Source organism: Dama dama, chromosome 22 (assembly GCF_033118175.1).
Source record: "Dama dama isolate Ldn47 chromosome 22, ASM3311817v1, whole genome shotgun sequence".
Lineage (NCBI taxonomy): Eukaryota > Metazoa > Chordata > Mammalia > Artiodactyla > Cervidae > Dama > Dama dama.
Window position 1 is genome coordinate 431,610 of NC_083702.1, and position 22,194 is coordinate 453,803.

The 22,194-nt window shown below is 53.1% G+C and overlaps 2 protein-coding genes across 5 annotated transcripts in view; one reads left to right on the plus strand and one right to left on the minus strand.

The window, feature by feature from the left end:
- The window catches only part of SHANK3 (SH3 and multiple ankyrin repeat domains 3), a 49,911-nt gene extending 49,033 nt beyond the window's left edge, over positions 1-878 (minus strand). For all 3 annotated transcript variants that reach the window (XM_061124215.1, XM_061124213.1, XM_061124216.1), the window contains exons 1-2: positions 591-878; positions 66-269 (exon numbers count right to left, since the gene is read on the minus strand). In XM_061124215.1, coding sequence (XP_060980198.1) covers positions 66-269; positions 591-878 — 492 coding nt within the window. The remainder of the gene's footprint in view (positions 1-65; positions 270-590) is intronic.
- Positions 879-18,180: 17,302 nt separating this feature from the next.
- ARSA (arylsulfatase A) lies at positions 18,181-21,467 on the plus strand. Of its 2 annotated transcripts, none has more exons than XM_061124217.1 (9): positions 18,181-18,318; positions 18,699-18,936; positions 19,128-19,368; positions 19,449-19,667; positions 19,742-19,911; positions 20,235-20,359; positions 20,452-20,579; positions 20,843-20,945; positions 21,035-21,467. In XM_061124217.1, exons 2-9 carry the CDS (start codon positions 18,719-18,721, stop codon positions 21,352-21,354), a joined length of 1,524 nt encoding a protein of 507 aa, XP_060980200.1. In that variant the 5' UTR covers positions 18,181-18,318; positions 18,699-18,718; the 3' UTR covers positions 21,355-21,467. The 2 variants fall into 2 exon arrangements, with proteins under 2 accessions (XP_060980200.1, XP_060980201.1); XM_061124218.1 differs by having other exon boundaries at positions 18,199-18,318; positions 18,813-18,936.
- Positions 21,468-22,194: the final 727 nt, after the last annotated feature.

Consider the following 22,194-nt stretch of genomic DNA (forward strand, 5'->3'; position numbering starts at 1 on the left):
TCCGTGCCCCTCGCTGCCGCACCCTCTGGAGCCCGGGGCTCTGCCCGTCCCCGGCTGCTGCTCACCTCCAGGTAGGGCAGGGGCGTGTCTAGGTTGGGCGGGTATTCCTGCAGAAGCCTCTCCTCGTCCAGGAACTTGCCGGCGCGGCCCCGAGAGGGCGGCTGGAAGAGCCCGTAGTTGAGCGCGTCCTGGAGGCTGTGGTTGAGGGCGCAGAGCACGCGCTGCTTGGCGGCCCAAACGGGCGCGGCCGGGTCCAGGCGCAGGCACTTCTGCAGCGGAGCGCGGTCGTGAGCTGATCGGGCCGCCCGGCCAGCGCGTGGCACGGAGGCCCCGGGCGCCGCCCGAGTCCCGGCGCGGGAGCGGAGGCCGCGGACCCCCGCCTCTGCGCCCCGCTTGCGAGGCCTCGCCCCGGGGGCGGTGCTTCCCCGGGCCCCGCCCCCGCCCAGCCGCGGGGAGGGTCCGGGCGGAGGCGGCGGGGGAGGGGCGAGTGGCCGGGGCCGGGGTCTCCCGCGCACAGCTCGCGGCGCGCGGGTGGGGGGGCCGCGAGAGCGGGGCGAGGGTGCCGCCGGGACCCGGGCGGCGAGGCTCACCGTCTGCTGCAGGTCTGGGATGCCGACGCGCACGATCACAGCGCTGGCCCCGGGGCCGTCCATCCCCGCGCCCGGGCCGGGGCCGCTAGCGGCCGGGAGCTGGGCGCCCCGGGGCTCCTCGCCGCGCCCCGGCCCCCCCCGGCCCCCCACCGGAGCCCCGTCGGCCGCGCTGCGCGGGAGGGGGCCGGGGGGAGCCGGGGCCGGGGCCGGCGCCGGGGACAGCGGCTCCGAGGGCTCCGCAGGGGCGGCGGCGGCGGCGGCGGCGGCGGCGGCGCGGCTCAGCTGCATCGGCCCCGGCTCCGCTCGGCGCCTGCCTTCCCCGGGGGCGGGGGCGGCGGGGGGAGGGGGCCTGAGCCGGGAGGGAAGCGGGGGTGGCCGGGGGCTGAGCCGGAGGCGGGGGCCGGAACGCTCAGGGCCGGCGAGGGCGAAGGGGACTGTCTGGGGTCCCGGGGTGGGGAGTGGGGTCCGTGCGAAAGGCGAGGGCCGCACAGCAGGGTGGGGACCCTGGGGGCTGTGCTGGGGGTGTGGGGACTCCTAGGCCTCGGTGTGGGGGGAGTGGCTGAGCAGCGAGGACCGCGCCGCCCTTCGGCTGCGGAAGAGCATCCGTGGACCACCGGGGAAGATGCGGCGAGGAGGGGGTCTTGGAGCTGGGATGGGGGCCGCTTTGGGCACTGGGACCACAGGCAGGGCAGGAAGGGGAGAGAGAAACTGGAGAATTAATTTCCGGGGGTGGCAGCTTCTCCCCACTCTACCGACCCCCTCTCCCCACGCTACTCAAGACCCGGGGATGACAGGGACCAATCCGGTCCCAATCCTGGGGGTGGGACGGTAGGGACCTCAGAGCCCCGGGGTCTCTCCCACAGTCAGAACCATTTAACCCTCCAACTTAACCCTTAGGACCTCGCCGAACTGTGTTCAGCGCGGCTCACGGCTCCCGCATCCCTAGCCGAGTTTGGGGAGTTCGCTCCGGACTCTCAGGCCCGCCCCTCCTCCAGCCCCCTCCCCAGGTCCCCTGGTTCGCCTAGCTCCGACGCCTGTCACCCCCTCCCGGTCACCTTAGCGACAGCAGGATGGGGGCGCGACCTAAGAGGAAGGGCTTAGGGGAGGGGGCGCTACTAGTCTCCACCTGCAACCGGGAAGTGAATTTTAGTTTTACGCGTTGTCGTGGCAACGCGGGAGGGGGTGATGAGTAGGCGGAGAAGAGGGGAGCGCAATAAAGAAACTAGCTCAGGCACCACCGCCCCATTGGAGCACGCTAGCTGCCCCCCCTCCCCAATACTCCTCAGCCTCACAGAACTACCCCAGAGCTGGGAAACCCGAGCCCTCAAGGTTCTTAAAAAGCACGGAGCAGTCCCTTCACGTTGAAATAGCCCTGATTTCCCGAGAAACAGCTTCTGACTCCCACAAAGCACCCCCACCGTGCTGGACTCCTCCCCAAAGAACAGGCCCTGACCCCCATGGCCGCTCCCCTTCTCACAAGACACACTTGCTAACCTTCACAGAACCCAGCTTGGGAACACCTTCTGGTCCTGGTAGAAAATACCCCAGCCTCACCCACCTTCTCCAAGAGCAGCCCTGGATCCCCTGAGCCTCCCAGGAATAAACTTGAATGAACCGCACCACCACCACCACCACCCCCCACCCCCCCCAACACACACACAGAAAACCTCCCTACCCTTCCCTGACATCCTGGAAGCACCCTACCCCCACACAGACCAGTTCTTGACACCCCGTTGGAGAACAGCCCCCACCCCAAAGAGCCCCACAGTACCCGCTTCTGCCCCTGGAACAGCCTCTGGTCACCCCAGAGCGAGACCCACTTCCCCAGGACCAGCCCTGACCCCTGAGGGAAACCGGGCTCTCTCCCTCCCCAGCCACCACCCCTCCAGGAAAAATCTCTGCCTCCCAGGACTCCACTGACCCCACTGTGTCCAGCGCTGTCTGCAGTCTGCTCCCGCTTTCTTCCCAGGCCTGGGCGGACCCTCCCTGCCTGAGTGTGACCCCAGGATGTTCAGGCTCTTCCCAAGGCCACGGGCCTGGCCTGAGTGAGGGAGCTGAGGGTCCCCAGAGGCTGGGGCGGATGGGAGGGGTAGGGGAAGTGGGGAAGCAGGAAGGGGCTGTCGGAAGCCCACTTATCTGCAGGAAGCACCTTGGGAAGCATGTGGCCCAGCCCTGGAGAGAGGAAACGAGCGCTTCCTGGCCCCGCTGTCTCCACCGTCTTCCTGCCCCTGGTCTCCCCTCCCTGAGTCACCCAGAGCTGCCCCTCCCCGTGTCCCTACCCCCTCCTGCTGTGGCAGCTGTGTGGCCGTGGCCACATTCACCAGAGTCCCCAAGTCGTGATGGGACTGAAGAAGGAGGCTGCATCTCCCCACAACCAGCCTCAGAGCAGCCCCAGGCCTCTGGGCTCTCCCTACAACCCTGCCCTTGACCTGAGTGGCCAGACACCCACCTGTCCACAGAGACGACCTCATGGGGACCCCTTCAGCCTCCCCAGGGGCCCACTGTACTTGGTACACCCAGCACCATGAATGCTGCGCTCTCAGGAGAAAACCTCACGTCTGAGAAGCAACCAACACCCTGGTCTCCAGGCTCAACTGGGCCTGCCCTGCCAGGGCCAGGTCTACGGAGCACCCAGCCCAAAGAATGGGCACATGATGAACAAATTTCAAGCTGGCACCACTCCGCAACCCACCACCGCTCTGGCAAACGGCAAAAATCCCAACCCCCAGAAGCACCTTTCCCACAGAATGTCCTCCTGGCCCTGCAGCCTGATGGGTTGATGGAGCAGGAAGCCCAGGGACAGGCTATTTTGTTGAGAATAAAAGACACCAGGCTCCTCAGCACCTCCTAGCCCAGCCCTGCCTCTCTGCCCTCCTGTCTTAGTCCTTGAAGGCAAGGAGTCCCCAGACCCCACGGCCCTTCCATCAGGGCTAAGATTCCAGAAAGACCCATGGTTCTCCCATCCCCACTTCCTCCCAACACAGGTTCGAAAGCCCAGGGCCTGTGGAAGCTCCTGTGGGCAAAGCATCCGGAACGTGCCTGGCACAGGGTCAGACCTCTCCGGTGGAATACTGCCCACCACTCCGTGGCCCCCCAGGCCCCCCAGCCACTGCAGAGGCCGATTGTGCCCGCGCCCTCAAGGTCCTAAGCACCCCCCGCCCCGCAGCCAGCAGAGCACCCCCACCTGCAGCATCCTGGCGGCCCTTCCTGGTGAGGCTGCATCCCCCTCCCGCACCACGCCCTCCTTTCACACTCCTGGGCCACTTCCTCACCCACATCCCAGCCTTTCCCTCCCTCTCGAAGTCAGCCTACAGAGGCCTGGCCCACAGCCCCCCTCTTACTGCAAACCCCGCAGGCCTGCTGTGTCTCCTGCCGAGCCTCACGCCCTGGTTTCCATGACGGGGTGGGGTGGGGGGCAGGGGGCGTCCTGCTGTCTGACCCTCCCCCGGGGCCCCGCTCTCCCGCCTGTACTATTCCTCTGCCCCGACTCTGCTCTTTCCTCCACAGCACCCTGGTGTCTGCCTGCCCTGAAATCACTTGTTGCTTATTGTCTAGGACCTGTCTTTCCCCCCAGGATGCAAGCTCCCCATGGGGAGGAAGCTTTCCTGATTTGGTTCAGTGCTATGTCCAAGGCCCCAGGCTTAAGTCCATGCTCAGTGGACATTTGCTGAAGTTTCATCTACAAACTGTTCACACCCAACTTTCTCTGTTCAGGGCAGACCCTCTCCAAACTCAGAGCAGCTTGTAGGGGCAGAATACCTGAGTATTCTGACTGTCTAGGCCTGGTGCAATTTTTCTGGGTAGGGTTTTGTTTTGTTTTGTTTGCTTCTAGTTATTTAACATCTATCAGTGTTTTTAGGTTCAATTTCATCCTAAGACTGATATGTTAAGTTTTATTTTTCTAGGAATACAAATCTTTTTCTAAAGAATCAACTTTTCATTCTGCTAATCTATTTTTATTTTGTTTTCTTCTGTTTAATTCTTTCTACTGCTTTGATTGTTGTTAGGATCCTTTTTCTAATTTCTTCAGCTGGGTACTGAATTCAATTTTTAGTCTTTCTTTTCTCTGACAATGAGTGTTTAAGGTTATACATTTTCAAGTTCCACTTTAGTTATGTCCATTAAGTTGGGTCTTAGTTGTGGCATGTGGAATCTAGCTCCCTGAAGGGATTGAACCCAGGCCCCTACATTGGGAACTCGGGGTCTTGGCCAAAGGACCACCAGGGAAGTCCCCCATTAAGTCTTAATAAGTAGTATTTTTAATTTCACCTTGTTGATTTTCTGATATCCATTGTATTGTTTGCTTTAGGGATTCCTGAAAAGTATGCTTACTTTAAGCTTCTTTAAGGTTTCTTTCTTTGTATTTATTTATTTATTTTTGAGGAAGGACTCGCCCTTAGCTACTGATTTCTTTATTATTTTGTTATGGTCAGAGAAGATGATCTGCATAATACTGATCTTTGAGTATATTTGAGTACAAATACAAATATAATTTATTTGTAAAAAATAAATATAAAAAATACAAATATAAATACATTTGAGTATATTTGAATAATATTGATTTAATAAAGACTTTCTGGTTGCCATGTATGTGGTTCAATAGGAATTATTGGATACAAGGAGATATGTGTGTGTGTGTGTGTATATATATATATACACACACACACATATATATATACACATATATATATATCCAACAATGTACACACACGCATAAGATCATACCTCCATTGTATCAAGTTTGTTAATTGTGTTATTCAAATATTCTGTCTTTTCTAATGTTCCCTTTGCTTGATTTATAAGTTACTAAAAGAAGTGGGATAAAATTCCACTTTAGCAGCCTCTCCATGAAATTTTGCCAATTTGGGATTTATATGTCTTTTCAGGCTTTATTTTTAATGCTAACAGATTTAGAATTATTATAGCTTTCTGATAAATTATTCCTTGTATCATTATATGGTACCTTATTTATTCTTAATGATGCTTTTTGCCTTAATTTTTTTCAATGTTTAGTCTAGGCATAGCACTATTTTGTGAGTATTGACTTCGTATATCTTTTCCCCTCATTCTTCTTTTATTCTTTCTACATTTTATATTGTTAGGTGTGCTTCTGGTAAATAGTCTGTGTAGCCGTTTTTAAATTAGTCTCTGATGGTGTTTTGTTGCGAGTACTGAAATGCTTTACCTGATTTTCGCCTCTCACTCTGGTTGTCAGTCAGTATTGTTTTGTTTTTTTGTCTAGCTGCTTTTTTCTCCCTTTGGGCTATTCCTCTGATTGATCATGTTATCTTTACTCCTCTTTCCCTCAACTCCCTTTGTTTTTGGAGTTAAACATTCTATCATTTTCATAAATACACTTAAATTTGTAACATGTGAGATTAACACAGCCTAAAGTAAAACTGCCCCGCCCTTCCCTGCACTAACGGGAGTTCAGCTTTAGCCTCAGGCCTGTGTCCACATTGTTCTCACCTCCAGTCTGTGTGGTTGCTTGTGGAGTCACATGTCAACCCACCCTTCACTCACTTTCCTTCTGACTTGAATTTTCTTCTTCACGAAAGTAGTGACAAAGTAGTGACTTTGAAATGTCTTATTTCACCCTTATTTTGAGTGATAATTTAGCCAGTGTAGAATGCTAAATTGACAAAATATTTTTTTCTCAATACTTTGAAGATTTTTCTCTCTGTGTGCTGTATTCTGGGTAGTTTTTCCACTTCTGGCTTCCATCTCACTGATTCTGTTTGAGTTTAATCTACTATTAACCTCATCCGTAGGTTTTATCCCCCCCACCCCCCGTAGAGGTTTTTTTTTTTACTTCTTTTTTTTTTTCATTTATTTTTATTAGTTGGAGGCTAATTACTTTACACTATTGTAGTGGTTTTTGTCATACATTGACATGAATCAGCCATGGATTTACATGTATTCCCCATCCCAATCCCCCCTCCCACCTCCCTCGCCACCCGATTCCTCTGGGTCTTCCCAGTGCACCAGTCCCGAGGACTTGTCTCTTGCATCCAGCCTGGGCTGGTGATCTGTTTCACCCTAGATAATATACATGTTTCAATGCTGTTCTCTAGAAACATCCCACCCTCACCTTCTCCCACAGAGTCCAAAATTCTGTTCTGTACATCTGTGTCTCTTTTTCTGTTTTGCATATAGGGTTATCGTTACCATCTTTCTAAATTCCATATATATGCGTTAGTATACTGTATTGGTCTTTATCTTTCTGGCTTACTTCACTCTGTATAATGGGCTCCAGTTTCATCCATCTCATTAGAATGGATTCAAATGAATCCTTTTTAATGGCTGAGTGATATTCCATGGTGTATATGTACCATAGCTTCCTTATCCATTCATCTGCTGATGGGCATCTAGGTTGCTTCCATGTCCTAGCTATTATAAATAGTGCTTCAATGAACATTGGGGTGCACGTGTCTCTTTCAGATCTGGTTTCCTCAGTGTGTATGCCCAGAAGTGGGATTGCTGGGTCAGATGGCAGTTCTATTTCCAGTTTTTTAAGAAATCTCCACACTGTTCTCCATAGCAGCTGTACTAGTTTGCATTCCCACCAACAGTGTAAGAGGGTTCCCTCTTCTCCACACCCTCTCCAGCATTTATTGCTTGTAGACTTTTGGATAGCAGCCATCCTGACTGGCGTGTAATGGTACCTCATTGTGGTTTTGATTTGCATTTCTCTGATAATGAGTGATGTTGAGCATCTTTTCCTGTGTTTGTTAGCCATCTGTATGTCTTCTTTGGAGAAATGTCTGTTTAGTTCTTTGGCCCATTTTTTGATTGGGTCATTTATTTTTCTGGAATTGAGCTGCAGGAGTTGCTTGTATATTTTTGAGATTAATCCTGGTTCTTCATTTGCTATTGTTTTCTCCCAATCTGAGGGCTGTCTTTTCACCTTGCTTATAGTTTCCTTTGTTGTGCAAAAGCTTTTAAGTTTCATGAGGTCCCATTTGTTTATTTTTGCTTTTATTTCCAATATTCTGGGAGGGGGGGTCATAGAGGATCCTGCTGTGATTTATGTCGGAGACTGTTTTGCCTATGTTCTCCTCTAGGAGTTTTATAGTTTCTGGTCTTACATTTGGATCTTTAATCCATTTTGAGTTTATTTTTGTGTATGGTGTTAGAAAGTGTTCTAGTTTCATTCTTTTACAAGTGGTTGACCAGTTTTCCCAGCACCACTTGTTAAAGAGGTTGTCTTTCTTCCATTGTATATTCTTGCCTCCTTTGTCAAAGATAAGGTGTCCATAGGTTCATGGATTTATCTCTGGGCTTTCTATTCTGTTCCATTGATCTATATTTCTGTCTTTGTGCCAGTACCATACTGTCTTGATGACTGTGGCTTTGTAGTATAGTCTGAAGTCAGGCAGGTTGATTCCTCCAGTTCCATTCTTCTTTCTCAAGATTACTTTGGCTATTCGAGGTTTTTTGTATTTCCATACAAATTGTGAAATTATTTGTTCTAGTTCTGTGGAAAATACCGTTGGTAGCTTGATAGGGATTAACACACAGAAATCCCTTGCATTCCTATACACTAACAATGAGAAAACAGAAAGAGAAATTAAGGAAACAATACCATTCACCATTGCAACAAAAAGAATAAAATACTTAGGAGTATATCTACCTAAAGAAACAAAAGACCTATACATAGAAAACTATAAAACACTGATGAAAGAAATCAAAGAGGACACAAACAGATGGGGAAATATACTATGTTCATGGATTGGAAGAATCAATATTGTCAAAATGGCTACACTACCCAAAGCAATCTATAGATTTAATGCAATCCCATAGAGTTTTAAATTTCAGTGACCATAAATTTTATTTCTGCAAGCTTATTTGGTACATTAGCAAATCTGCTTGTTCTTTCTTTATATTGACTCTTTCTTTTTATTTAATGCAATGTTTAGATTTATTTTGTCTTTAATTATTTTTAAAACATTTACTTTAAAGTTCTAGTCAATAGTTCACATATGTGAACTTTTGGTGGTCTAATCCCATTTGTAGTATCTACCAACTCACTCACTGTAGGGGGACTGTAGGTTCTTTCTGTGACAGTTTTGTGACTTGGGGTTATGAACTTAGCTGGGCCTGGGAAACCTAGATCTGTCCCTCAGAGGAGTATAACTAGCCCAGGAATTGTTTTATGTTAATTTCTTGGCTTGGTGGTCCTGGGGACTACAAAGAGTAATATAATTAAGACTCCAAACTTTGGGGGACCAACAGTGGTTACAACTTCGTATGGAGACTTCTTCACAGAGAGACCACCACAGAGCTTTATGAAAATTGCTTAAATAAAAGATAAATATATAGTAATAATTAAGAAAATAGATTACTCCCCAGATTTTTGAGCACTACATGTCATCCCAAGTGTATGATGTGTATTAACTCATTCAGTCATCACTAAATCACTGAGCCAGCCCATTACTGTCCTCAAGTAACAGACAAGGAAACAGAACAAATTAGAGTAAACAAGCAACTCACCTTGTCCGAAGTTGCTTGTGGTGAGTCAGTGGAGAAACCAGCACTTGGAACACCATAGTGGGCATGTGACCCAAACAGGGCCGATGAGAATCCTGTTCTGGAGTGTAAGGCTCGTAACTGAGGGAAGAAACCCTTTCTCCAGGCTTGGGACACACAGGAGAAATGAAGCTTGATAGATACCAGTGACCAAGATCACAGTCTTGGGAAGAAAGCAACCCTGGGAGGAATATAGATACAGGAGACAAGGAAGGTTCTGAAGAGGCTTTGAATCTCCAAACTTAGTCCCTGAAATCTGCTTTTCTTTCTTTTGGCTTCAAGAGCCAAGGGTACCTGAAAGTCCACACAAAGGAGAGGGGAAAGGACTCTCTAAAAGGGAATGTGACTGTAAGAGAGGTGGAAGGGCTGGCCTTAGGGCAGGGCCTGAGCTGGCATCCCAGCTCAGCCACCAGGATATCTGGTGGCCTGAGAAAACTTCCTGGCTTCACTCTACCTCCCTGTGAGCTCTGGTATGTTAGGGACAATGGTAGGATTTGCTTCATTCCCTCCCTCATTCAGGCCACATGCCAGGCACCTGCTTTTGGGCTGACGAGGTGGCTCCGGTTCCCCCTGGGCCCTGGTGCAGGTTAGGAGGGTGCGTGGGTGTGACATGCTCACCATGTACCTGGTACCTAGTGAACACATTCTAATATAACCATAGAGCTAGTTCTACGAAGACCCCCAAGACCTTCTAGAACTAACACCAAAAAAAGAAGTCCTTTTCATCACGGGGGATGGGAATGCAAAAGTAGGAAGTCAAGAGATATCTGGATGGAGGAGGGCGTGGCAACCCACTCCCATATTCTTGCCTGGGAAATCCCATAGACAGAGGAGCCTGGTGGGCTCCAGTCCACGGGGTCACAAAGAGCTGGACATGACTGAATGACTACATAACAGCAATATATGCATACATATATATATGTGTACGTATGTATGTATTATAACTGAATCAATCTGCTGTATACCTAAAGCATTGTGAATTAACTATACTTGAATAAAAGATAATTTTTAAAAGAAAAAAAAAAGAGATACCTGGAATAACAGGCAAGTTTGGCCTTTCAGTACAAAACAAAGCAGGGCAAAGGCTGACAGTTTTGCCAAGAGAATGCACTGGTCATAGCACGCGGGTCTGCCAACAAAAGAGAGGACTGTACACATAGACATCATCAGATGGTCAATACTGAAATCAGATTGTTTATATTTTTTGCAGCCAAAAATGGAGAAGCTCTATATGGTCAGCATAAACAAGACCTGGAGCTGACTGTGGCTCAAATCATGAACTCCTTATTGCAATTTCACATGCTAGCAAGGTAATACTCAAAACCCTTCAAGGTTCAAACTTGAATCCTTCAAGTTCTTGATGTGAATCAAGAATTTCCAATGTACACACTGGATTTAGACAAGGCAGAGGAACCAGAAATCAAATTGCCAACATCCATTGGATCATACAAAAAGCAAGAGAGTTCCAGAAAAACATCTACTTCTGCTTCATTGACTGTGCTGAAACCTTTGAGTGTGTAGATCGAGACACCCTGGAAAATTCTTGAAGAGCTGGGAACACCAGACCACCTCACCTGCCTCCTGAGAAACCTGTGTGCAGGTCAAGAAGCAACAGTTAGAACTGGACATGGAACAACGTACTGGTTCCAAACTGGGAAAGGAGACCGTCAAGGCTGTATATGGTCACCCTGCTTATTTAACTTCTATGCAGAGTACATCATTCGGAATACCCGGCTGGATGAGCCACAAGCTGGAATCAAGATTGCCGGGAGAAATATCAACAACCTCAGATATGCAAATGATACCACCCTAACGGCAGAAAGCAAAGAGGAACTAAAGAGCCTCTTGATGACAGTGAAAGAGAAGAGTGAAAAAGCTGGCTTGATATTCAACATTCAGAAAACTAAGATCATGGCATCCCTTTCCATCACTTCATGACAAATAGATGGGGAAAAAATGGAAACAATGACAGATTTTATTTTTGTTGGGCTCCAAAATCATGTCAGATGGTGACTGCAGCCATGAAGTTAAAGATGCTTGCTCCTTGGATCAAAAGCTATGACAAACCTAGACAGAGTATTAAAAAGCAGTGAAAGTGAAAGTATTAGTCACTCAGTCGTGTCCAACTCTTTGCAACACCATGAACTGGAGCCCGCCAGGCTTCTCTGTCCATGAAATTCTTCAAGCAAGAATACTCGAGTGGGTTACCATTCCCTTCTCCAGGGGATCTTCCCCACCCATGGATCAAACCTGGGTCTCCTGCATTGCAGTCAGATTCTTTACTGTCTGAACCACTGGGGGAAGCCTAAAAAAAAACAAAAAGTAGAGACATCACTTTGCTGACAAAGGTCCATAGAGTCAGAGCTATGGTTTTTCCAGTGTACAGGTTTAAGAGTTGGACCATAAAGAAGGCTGAGAACCAAAGAATAGATGTTTTCGAACTGTGGTGCTGGAGAAGAGAGTCCCTTGGACAGCAAGGATATCAAACCAGTTAATCCTAAAGGAAATCAACCCTGAGTACTCATTGGAAGGACTGATGCTGAAGTTGAAGCTCCAATATTTCGGCCACCTAATGCGTAGAGCTGACTCACTGAAGAAGACCCTGATGCCGGGAAAGATTGAGGGCAGGAGAAGAAGGAGGAGTCAGAGGATGAGATGGTTGGATGGCATCACCGACTCAATGGACATGAGTTTGCGCAAACTCTGGGAGACAGCAAAGGACAGGGAAGCCTGGCGTGCTGCAGTCCATGGGGTCGCAAAGAGTCGAACACGACTTAGCGACTGAACAACAAGAGCAGCATTTCCAAGTGTTTTACAACAGAGGCGTTTCAGATTGTGTTGTTGGAAATCTGTTTTTTGTATTCAGTCACAGCAGTCAGCACATAGAAATGCTTAATGATGGTTGGATGGATATTAATGAATGAATAAATGAACAAAAGGACATCCTGCATTTGAAATGTTTATTACTCACAAACATACACACCAAAGTATGAGGGTGAGGCACTAGGAACATAGCAGTGGTCAAACAGTCCTCCTTGGCTAACCACGTCTTCTCACTCACTGAGAACCTTGGTGACAGGTTGTCTGCTCACCCCGAGTTCTGACACCATCCGTGTCTCTCCAAGGGATCCCTCACACTGTGACCTCCCAGTTCCTCGACCTCTCATCTCCCTAACTGTAAAAGTCAGGGTTTAGGTATAGATTATGGACCCATGTATAACTGCTTTGAGCTGAAAGGGATTTGATACATGGAGTTAGTGCCTGCAGAGTCATCGGAAGTACTGAAAGAAGCATCCAGCCTGAGCTCCTCAAGATACACTCTCCCTCAGCAGTGCCACAGAACTAGTCCCCAGGGATTTACTTGTTCCCACATTCAGCAAACTGAGATGTCCGAAAGCTGATATCCCACCTGCTGACTCCAGTCCAACTCTCACATCCATATATGACCACTGGAAAAACCATAGCCTCGACTAGACGGACCTTTGTTGGCAAAGTAATGTCTCTGCTTTTTAATATGCTATCTAGGACCATGGACTGCAGCACGCCAGGCTTCCCTGTCCTTTGCTGTCTCCCAGAGTTTGCGCAAACTCATGTCCATTGAGTCGGTGATGCCATCCAACCATCTCATCCTCTGACTCCTCCTTCTACCACACCACGCTTCTGAGCCTGTATTTCCCAACCCCTTTTGCATCTAGGTAGGGCATGGCAGTGTCAGACTTTATCTTTTGGGGGCTCCAAAATCACTGCAGATGGTGATTGCAGCCATGAAATTAAAAGACGCTTACTCCTTGGAAGGAAAGTTATGACCAACCTAGATAGCATATTAAAAAGCAGAGACATTACTTTGCCAACAAAGGTCCGTCTAGTCGAGGCTATGGTTTTTCCAGTGGTCATATATGGATGTGAGAGTTGGACTGTGAAGAAAGCTAAGCACCGAAGAATTGATGCTTTTGAACTGCGGTGTTGGAGAAGACTCTTGAGAGTCCCTTGGACTGCAAGGAGATCCAACCAGTCCATCCTAAAGGAGATAAGTCCTGGGTGTTCATTGGAAGGACTGATGCTGAAGCTGAAACTCCAGTACTTTGGCCACCTGATGCAAAGAGTTGACTCATTGGAAAAGACCCTGATGCTGGGAGGGATTGGGGGCAGGAGGAGAAGGCAACGACAGGGGATGAGATGGCTGGATGGCATCACCAACTTGATGGACATGAGTTTGAGTAAACTCTGGGAGTTGGTGATGGACAGGGAGGCCTGACGTGCTGTGATTCACGGGGTCGCAAAGAGCCAGACATGACTAAGCGACTGAACTGAACTGAACTGAGGGCCAAGTCAAGAGTTCTGGAATCGCGGCCACTCCTAGGCCTAATCAGTAAATACCTCCTTATCCTGCCTGCTCTCTATTCAGCCTTCTGCATTCAGGATGACCTTAAATCCATGAGTCAAAAATGGCAGCACTTCCTTAGCTACCAGGGAAGCCCCTACTTCCTCTTCTATGGTTCCCTACATGCCTACGTGGAGCAGAGGCTCACCCACCCCTATTTCCGCTTATATTGCAAACTGGATTTTCTGTGAGCAAGGAGTGAATATCTGTTGTGTTAAGTCACTGAGATTTGGGGGTTTATCTGTTAAGGTAGCTAGTGTTTCCTCAACTGTTCTAGGAGGGGAACCCTAGGAGCCTCGCTTTGGGCTTACTACCTTGAGTCCTTGTCTAGGTCCGCAGGTAGTGTTGCATTGGCCTGCTGCTCAATACATCTATTAGAATGATATGCTTAAGAACCAGGGAAATTAATACAAAATAAATTCACATAATCACTGTATCCACGGTGAGATGGACTGTAGCCCCATACACTTGTCTTGTGTGACCTCCAAAGCCCTCTCTGATCAGTGGACTATGGGGGCATGAAAATGTCTGGGAAGTGGTATGTCTGGTAACTCTCTCAGAGTTAGTGGCCAACAACCCCTGAGAACCCTGACTGTCCCTTCCCCTAGAGCATGGCCATCCTGGCTGAAGGCCATACCTCCCTCAAGGGAGGCCAGGAAGAAGAGTTAGTACAGCCTTGGGTGTTTCCGCCAGGTCTTTCCCTCTGGCAGCTCCAGGTCCGTGAGTGACTCATGTCCAGGAATTGGAAGAGGAGCTGCATTGTGAGTCAAGTCTGGGCCACAATCCCAAAGCCTAGGGTCTTTCCAGCACCACCCCCACTGCCACTAGTGCTACCTCTGTTGTTGTCCTGGAGGATGACTCTATGGCCAGGGATCCAAAAATCACTGAGGCCATGCCATTCCGCCTGGCCCTGAGGCCTCTGCTGCCCTACAGTAGCCAGCTCCCCAGAGTCTTAAGTGTGTCGCTACTCCCCTCTCTACTCCAGAGTACAGCTCGCTGTCTCAAAGAGGGCATCCTCCAGACCCTCACCAAGGACAGTTGGGGGGCAGCTGACCAGGTCAAGCACAATACACTTCTATCTCTCTCTGTCTTTGGGTGCCTTTTTCTCTATTAAACCAAAGAGGTTTCCAGCAGCTTGGCTTCATTCACATGGGCTGTTGTGAACCCTGGTTTTAAAAGCCAGTGCACAGTCAGCACCATCCAAGCCCCTGGATCTGAATCCAGAACCTGTGCTCCCTGTTAGATCTGACTGATTTAGGATCTTTTGCCTCCGATATCCTGGGGTTAGGAATGATGGTTGTTGAGGCCAAAGAGGAGGGAGCAGACCCAAGGGGGGAAATGGAGGCCTGCACACAGGGCCCTTAGTGTCCTGGATCCCTGACATCAGCTGTTCCCAGGAACCACCACAGAATACCTTCAAATGGGCCACGTACTGCATGCAGTTCACCCACCCACCAGCCCCAGGCAGGCCCAGGAAATGGAGGCCCCTCCCTTGTTTGAGGTGTAGAAAGACCAGACCGGCACCGCTCACAAGGCCCCTCTCCTAACTGTGGGTGTTAGTTCCAAATTAACAGTGTCCAGAGCCACTTCCCGCACCCTGGCAGGCTGCCTCCCACCGGGGCTCTGTCCCAAGTTGACCCTCCTGCCGGCTCCCACAGCAATGCCAAGAAAGGCTCACAATCGCGGAAAGACTCTGATGCCCACAGAGCTCAGCTTTGAACAAACATAGATGGAGGCACACGCACCCTCTCCCCACCCAGAGGTCAGGGCTGCCTGCCGTGGGCACACACCTGAGCAACCTCCAGAGTCTGCAGGGGAAAGTGTCGGCCATTTGCATAACATTACAGCCTCAGGCCGGCTCTCCTGGAGAATAAGGGTAGTTCCCAGCTTGCAGCTGAAAGGGAAGAAAGGGCCTTTGGCTGATTCCTTTTAAACTCCAATTCACAGCGCCAACCAGCTGTGATAGTTCCAATTACAGGTTCAAAGATTTCTGGGCCATGGAAAAACTTTCTGTCCTGGCCACCCACCCCATACTGCTCCCACGCACAGGCACAGAAGCGGTACTGGAGTGTGACACCACGGGGCTGGTTCCCAGGAGCCCCTTCCATTCCCGACGAGGCCGGCAGCAGCCTGGGGCCCAGCCCCGTCTCAGGGAGTCCCTGCCCTTGGAATTCTGCTCCTTCCTACTGCCTCTAGTCGTAGCTTTCATCTTTCACGAGGAAAATGCCAGCTCCACAGCTGGGCTTCATTGGGAGCTCTGTCTTGGCCGCACCCCAGTGACCAGAGGCCTTTCAAGGACTCTGTCCACGCTCCCGCTGGCTCCAGGGGCAGGAAATATGAGAAGCCCTCCGCAACAGCAGCCCACATCCTGCTGGTCCTGAGGTCCGACCCTGTTGGGGAGCCTGAGGCCAGAGAGCTGCCCTGGGGAGGGTTCCAAGGAAGAGATGTCCTAGGGGAGCTGCTGTGGGGAGGCACTCTCAGGGAGGCACTGATCTTGGGGTGTTTAGTTGCACTGAGTAAGATACCCACCTAACCGCCTCCTGGGGCGCTCTCTTACTTTGAAACAGATAAACAATCTGGGGACCAAAACCGTGAAGTCATTCATACAAGGCTGTCCAGTGATGGAGCCACCGCCGTCATCTCTTTGGATGAGCCCTTCCCATTGGTGTGACCCGGATGCAGAGAAGATACCACCCTCCAGATGCCCCACCACACCCCCCCCAACACACACACAACACACACTACACCTCCACCACACACACACCCCACACACACCCCCCCCACACACACCACACCGCACACACACACACACCACACACACACCCCGCACACACACACACCCCGCGCACACACACACACCACAAACACACCACACACATACCCCGCACACACACACAACACCCCCCCCACACACACACATCCCGCACACACACCCCGCGCACACACACACCCCGCGCACACACACACACCGCGCACACACACACCCCACAAACACACCACACACACACCACAAACACACCACAAACAACACCACACACACCACAAACACACCCCCCACACACACACACACCACACACACACACCACACACACCACAAACACACCACACACACATACCACAAACACACCACCCCCCCCCACACACACCCCGCACACACACACACCACACACACACACACACACCACAAACACACCACACACACACACCACAAACACACCACACCCCCCACACACACACCCCGCACACACACACACACCCCGCGCACACACACACACCACAAACACACCACACACACACACCACACACACACCCCGCACACACACACACCCCGCGCACACACACACACCACAAACACACCACACACATACCCCGCACACACACACAACACCCCCCCCACACACACACATCCCGCACACACACCCCGCGCACACACACACACCACACACACACACCACAAACACACCACAAACAACACCACACACACCACAAACACACCCCCCACACACACACCCCGCACACACACACACCACACACACACACACACACACACCACAAACACACCACACACACACACACCACAAACACACCACACCCCCCACACACACACACCCCGCACACACACACACCACACACACACACACACACACCACAAACACACCACACACACACACCACACACACACCCCGCACACACACACACCCTGCGCACACACACACACCACAAACACACCACACACATACCCCGCACACACACACAACACCCCCCCACACACACACATCCCGCACACACACCCCGCGCACACACACACACCACACACACACCACAAACACGCCACAAACAACACCACACACACCACAAACACACCCCCCACACACACACCCCGCACACACACACACCACACACACACACACCCCACAAACACACCACACACACACACACCACAAACACACCACACCCCACACACACACACACCCCGCACACACACACACACACACCACAAACACACCACACACACACACCACAAACACACCACACCCCACACACACACACACCCCGCACACACACACACACCCCGCGCACACACACACACCACAAACACACCACACACACACACCACACACACACCACAAACAACACCACACACACCACAAACACACACACCCCACACACACCCCGCACACACACACACACCACAAACACACACCACACACACAAACACACGGCCCACCACACCCCCACCACACACACACGAATGGAGGGGGAAAAGTTGGAAAGAATTTTTGATCGGTCTTAAGAAAACACCAAACAGCGTTGAAGGAAAAGCCGGCAGCCCGCGGACTCCACGGTTTCCGTTCCGGTTTGCTCATTCGACACTCTCCAGGCTCAGGGCCTTTAAGGAACACTAGCTCGCCGAGCCCCAGCACTAGGATCCGTCCTGCGCGCACCTCACGCGCGCGCCCGCCTCTAGCGCCAAAGGCCTCGGGGCGCAAACCCGGGCGCAGCCGCCACCTGCCGCCCAGCCGAGACCCCGCGGCGCTCCAGGTCGGAACAGGCCCCGCCCCCCCAGCGCCGTGCCCCTCCCCTTCCGCGCGGCCCGCCCTCTCAACCTCGTGCTCCGCCCCTTCCGCGCGGCCCGCCCCTCCCAGCGCCGTGCCCCGCCCCGGGGCGGGCCGCGCGGGAGTCACGGGTCAGGGGGCGGGGCGGGGCCGGGCCGGGCCGAGGCGGAAGCACCCGAGGAGGGCCCGGCTGCCCGGTGTCCCGCACTTGCCTCCTCCTCGGTCCTGAACTGCTTTTGTTCCGCTTCGTGGGCCCCCGCGGGTCAGTGTTCTGAGATTTCTGCCCCCTGACCATGAGCCTAGGCGGGACCTTTAGCAGAAGAGGGTCAGATCTCCGCCTGAGAGTCTGAAGGTGTCCTGGCCCTTGAGTGTCTCCAGGGAGTTAGATCCCAGGCTACAGGCTCCTGGGGAGCCTGTTTTGTTGGGGTCGAGGGTCTCCGGGTGCCGAGTCAGCTGGAAAGGAGTTGTCTCCGTCGAGGGAGTATTTGGGTCTGGGGTTTCAGCGGAGGGTGGTGCCTGAGCCTGGTTTCTTCGGGGAGGTTAATGTCCGGGTCTGGGGGTGGGTAGTGCTCGGATCTGGGGTCTCGGGGTTAGAGCTTGCGGGAGCCAGTTTGCCTTCTCTCCCAAGGGTCTCTGTTACAGGCCTGTCTGTGCGGTGAGCCATGGAGGCTCTGTGGACCCTCACTCTGGCCTTGGCCGCAGGCCTGGCTGCTGCCAGCCCACCTAACATCCTGCTGATCTTTGCTGATGACCTAGGCTACGGGGACCTGGGCTCCTATGGACACCCCAGTTCCACCACCCCCAATCTGGACCAGTTGGCCGCAGGGGGTCTTCGGTTCACCGACTTCTATGTGCCTGTGTCTCTGTGCACACCCTCCCGGTGAGGAAGGAAACCGGCAGCCCTCACCCCTGACCATTTGGTTCTTCCCAGATTCACTCTGGAGTGCAGAGGGAGGAGCAGGGTCTCTGTCTCTATGGAGAAATTTATATCTCTCTGTTTTTTCTCCTCTCTCCCCTTCTTGTATGCATCTCGGTTTTGCTCTGTCGCACGGACTCTGACTTGCCCCGTAGGGCTGCCCTCCTGACCGGCCGACTCCCAGTTCGGATGGGCTTGTACCCTGGAGTTCTGGAGCCCAGCTCCCGAGGGGGCCTGCCCCTGGAGGAGGTGACCTTGGCTGAGGTCCTGGCTGCCCAAGGCTACCTCACAGGGATAGCTGGCAAGTGGCACCTTGGGGTGGGGCCTGAGGGGGCCTTTCTGCCCCCCCACCACGGCTTCCATCGATTCCTGGGCATCCCGTACTCCCATGACCAGGTAGGAACCACTAGGATCCTTCCCCTTGACCCCAGAGCCCCACCCCACAGTCTAGACCACTAAAGGAGCTGCTCCCTCAGGGCCCTTGCCAGAACCTGACCTGTTTCCCGCCGGCCACCCCCTGCGATGGCACCTGTGACCAGGGCCTGGTCCCTGTCCCACTGTTGGCCAACCTGTCGGTGGAGGCACAGCCCCCTTGGCTGCCTGGACTCGAGGCCCGCTACGTGGCTTTTGCCCGTGACCTCATGACTGATGCCCAACGCCAAGGCCGCCCATTCTTCCTGTACTACGCCTCCCATGTGAGTGACTCTGGCCCCTCCGCCTGGGCTCCCCATGAACCCTACCTGGTGCTAACTCCAGTCTCCATCCCCAGCACACCCACTACCCCCAGTTCAGTGGGCAGAGCTTTCCAGGGCACTCAGGCCGAGGGCCATTTGGGGACTCCCTGATGGAGCTGGATGCGGCTGTGGGGGCCCTGATGACAGCTGTGGGGGACCTGGGGCTGCTCGGAGAGACACTGGTCTTCTTCACTGCGGACAACGGGTACTCGGCAGAGGCAGAGGGGTGCTGGTCGACCCCCCCACAGGGCCCTGGGTCTTCCCATGTTGACGCTGGCCAAGAACCTAGTGGGCTAAGGGGGTCTCGGGAGTTGTTGGCCATATATGGTGACACCCACGTGCATGTGGGAGGCTGGCGGCTGTGAGTACATGGAGGTGCTGGTCTTGGGAGGACAGGGAGTGGACAGGCACATGCTGGCCATTTCTGGGCAAAATGTGTGACTTGATTATCAGTCTGGGGCTGGGGTCCCCGAGGCAAGTTGGAAACCCTGGGCTTCTCATTGCTGACGTCCTCCCTGTGTGTCCCAGACCTGAGACGATGCGGATGTCCCACGGTGGCTGCTCTGGCCTCCTGCGATGCGGAAAGGGAACCACTTTCGAAGGGGGCGTCCGAGAGCCTGCCTTGGCCTTCTGGCCAGGTCACATCGCTCCCGGTCAGTTTTCAGGCCTTCTGCTCCTGGACTCTTGGTCTCATCTTCCCGGCCCTAATCACAAATGGAGTGACTGCACAGCCCTCTACTCCCAGGTGTGACCCATGAGCTGGCCAGCTCCCTGGACCTGCTGCCTACCCTGGCCGCCCTGGCGGGGGCCCCGCTACCCAATATCACCTTGGATGGCGTTGACCTCAGCCCTCTGCTGTTGGGCACCGGCAAGGTAGGGCCCGTGAGCACATAGCCACAGCTCCCTGACCCCCATCCTGACCTCCCTTCCCCCCACCCCCACCAACCACTCACCCTCCCCAGGAGTGAGTGTGGGCAGCCCCTGAAGTCCCTGGGGCCAGGTGAACCCTCTGTCAAACTGCATCCTAGTGATGCCGGCCGGGGGCTTCTGGGTGGGCAGGGAGCCACTGCACGCCCAGGGCCCAGCACGGAGCAGACAGTGCTGGGCACGTGCAGACCCCCTGACTCTGCCCCCAGAGCCCCCGGCACACCCTCTTCTTCTACTCGGCCTACCCGGATGAGGTCCGAGGGGTCTATGCTGTGCGGAGCGGGAAGTACAAGGCACACTTCTTTACCCAGGGTAACCTCCTCTGCCCCGGCCCCGCCCACCCCTCCCAGCCCCCGAGCCCAGCCCCCCTGCCCGGTGCACAGGTGTGTGCCCCTCCCCAGGCTCTGTCCACAGCGACACCACCGCGGACCCTGCCTGCCACGCCTCTAGTCCTCTGACTGCCCATGAGCCCCCGCTGCTCTTTGACCTCTCTGAGGACCCTGGTGAGAACTACAACCTTCTCGGGGGTGTGGATGAGGTCGCCCCAGAGGCGCTGCAGGCACTGAAGCAACTTCAGCTGCTCAAGGCCCAGTTTGATGCTGCCATGACCTTTGGGCCCAGCCAGATGGCCCGGGGCGAGGACCCGGCCCTGCAGGTCTGCTGTCAGCCCAGCTGCACCCCCCGGCCGTCCTGCTGCCACTGCCCCGAGTTCCAGCCCTGAGAGCGCAGACGGAGGCCAGCTGGGGCACTGATGGTTCCTGGCTGTGCTGTGGGAGTGTGGAGGTGGTTTGTACCTGAGAACGCTAATAACACCAGCTGACACTTGTATGATAATTCATGTGATCCTTGTGATAGCCCTGAGCTGGGTGTTTCTCTCCCTGTCACAAATGAGGAACCTGAGGCATGGGGAGACTTGCCTGAGGTCACCCAGCCCAAGAGAAAGCCACCTTCCTCCTCCTGATGATTGCTTGTGTCAGTGTAGACAGGCGTGGTGGCGAGTGTGGGCACAGCATTCAGGGGAGCAGCACTAGGGGCTTCATGTGCCAGGAGAGGATGGGGAGGGGGCGAGAGAGTGGCGGAGAGCAGACCCTGAGAACACAGCACCCATAAGAGCCAGCTTTTCCCTGGCAGAGAAGCACAGGAACCAGACCTGCCTGGCTCTTAGAAGGCTGTCTGAAGTTGGGTGAGGAGCTGCACATCCCACATGGTGGAGCGGTCAGCCGGCGTGGTGACGTGGGCTGGGGGTCCGCACTCGGAAGGCACAGCGGCAGCTCCGGAGACTTGCCCTCGGCCCCCAGTGTCTCCTCCACAGCTCCGTGCTCCCACCTGCACACACGTTTCCAATCTCCCGGCCTCACCTCTGCCCTCACAGGAGCCATTCTCCACCAGAGTAATCTCTTAAGAGACGTGCTGGTTTGGCTCCATCTGCTTACAACTGTAGGCTTCCCATTGTGCTCAGAACCCAGACTCCTTGGGTGCCCTGCCATGTCTCACCCATGCCCTCATCCCTTAGCCCTAGCAGCTGGCCAAGATGCCCATCTTTGACACTGTCTGGCACCTT

Coding starts and splice junctions, on each gene's coding strand:
- ARSA (XM_061124217.1), top strand. CDS start 18,719: ATGGAGGCTCTGTGGACCCTCACTCTGGCCTTGGCCGCAGGCCTGGCT. Junction 19,369..19,448: donor TCCCGTACTCCCATGACCAG/GTAGGAACCACT, acceptor CTGCTCCCTCAG/GGCCCTTGCCAGAACCTGAC. Junction 20,946..21,034: donor GGCACACTTCTTTACCCAGG/GTAACCTCCTCT, acceptor GCCCCTCCCCAG/GCTCTGTCCACAGCGACACC.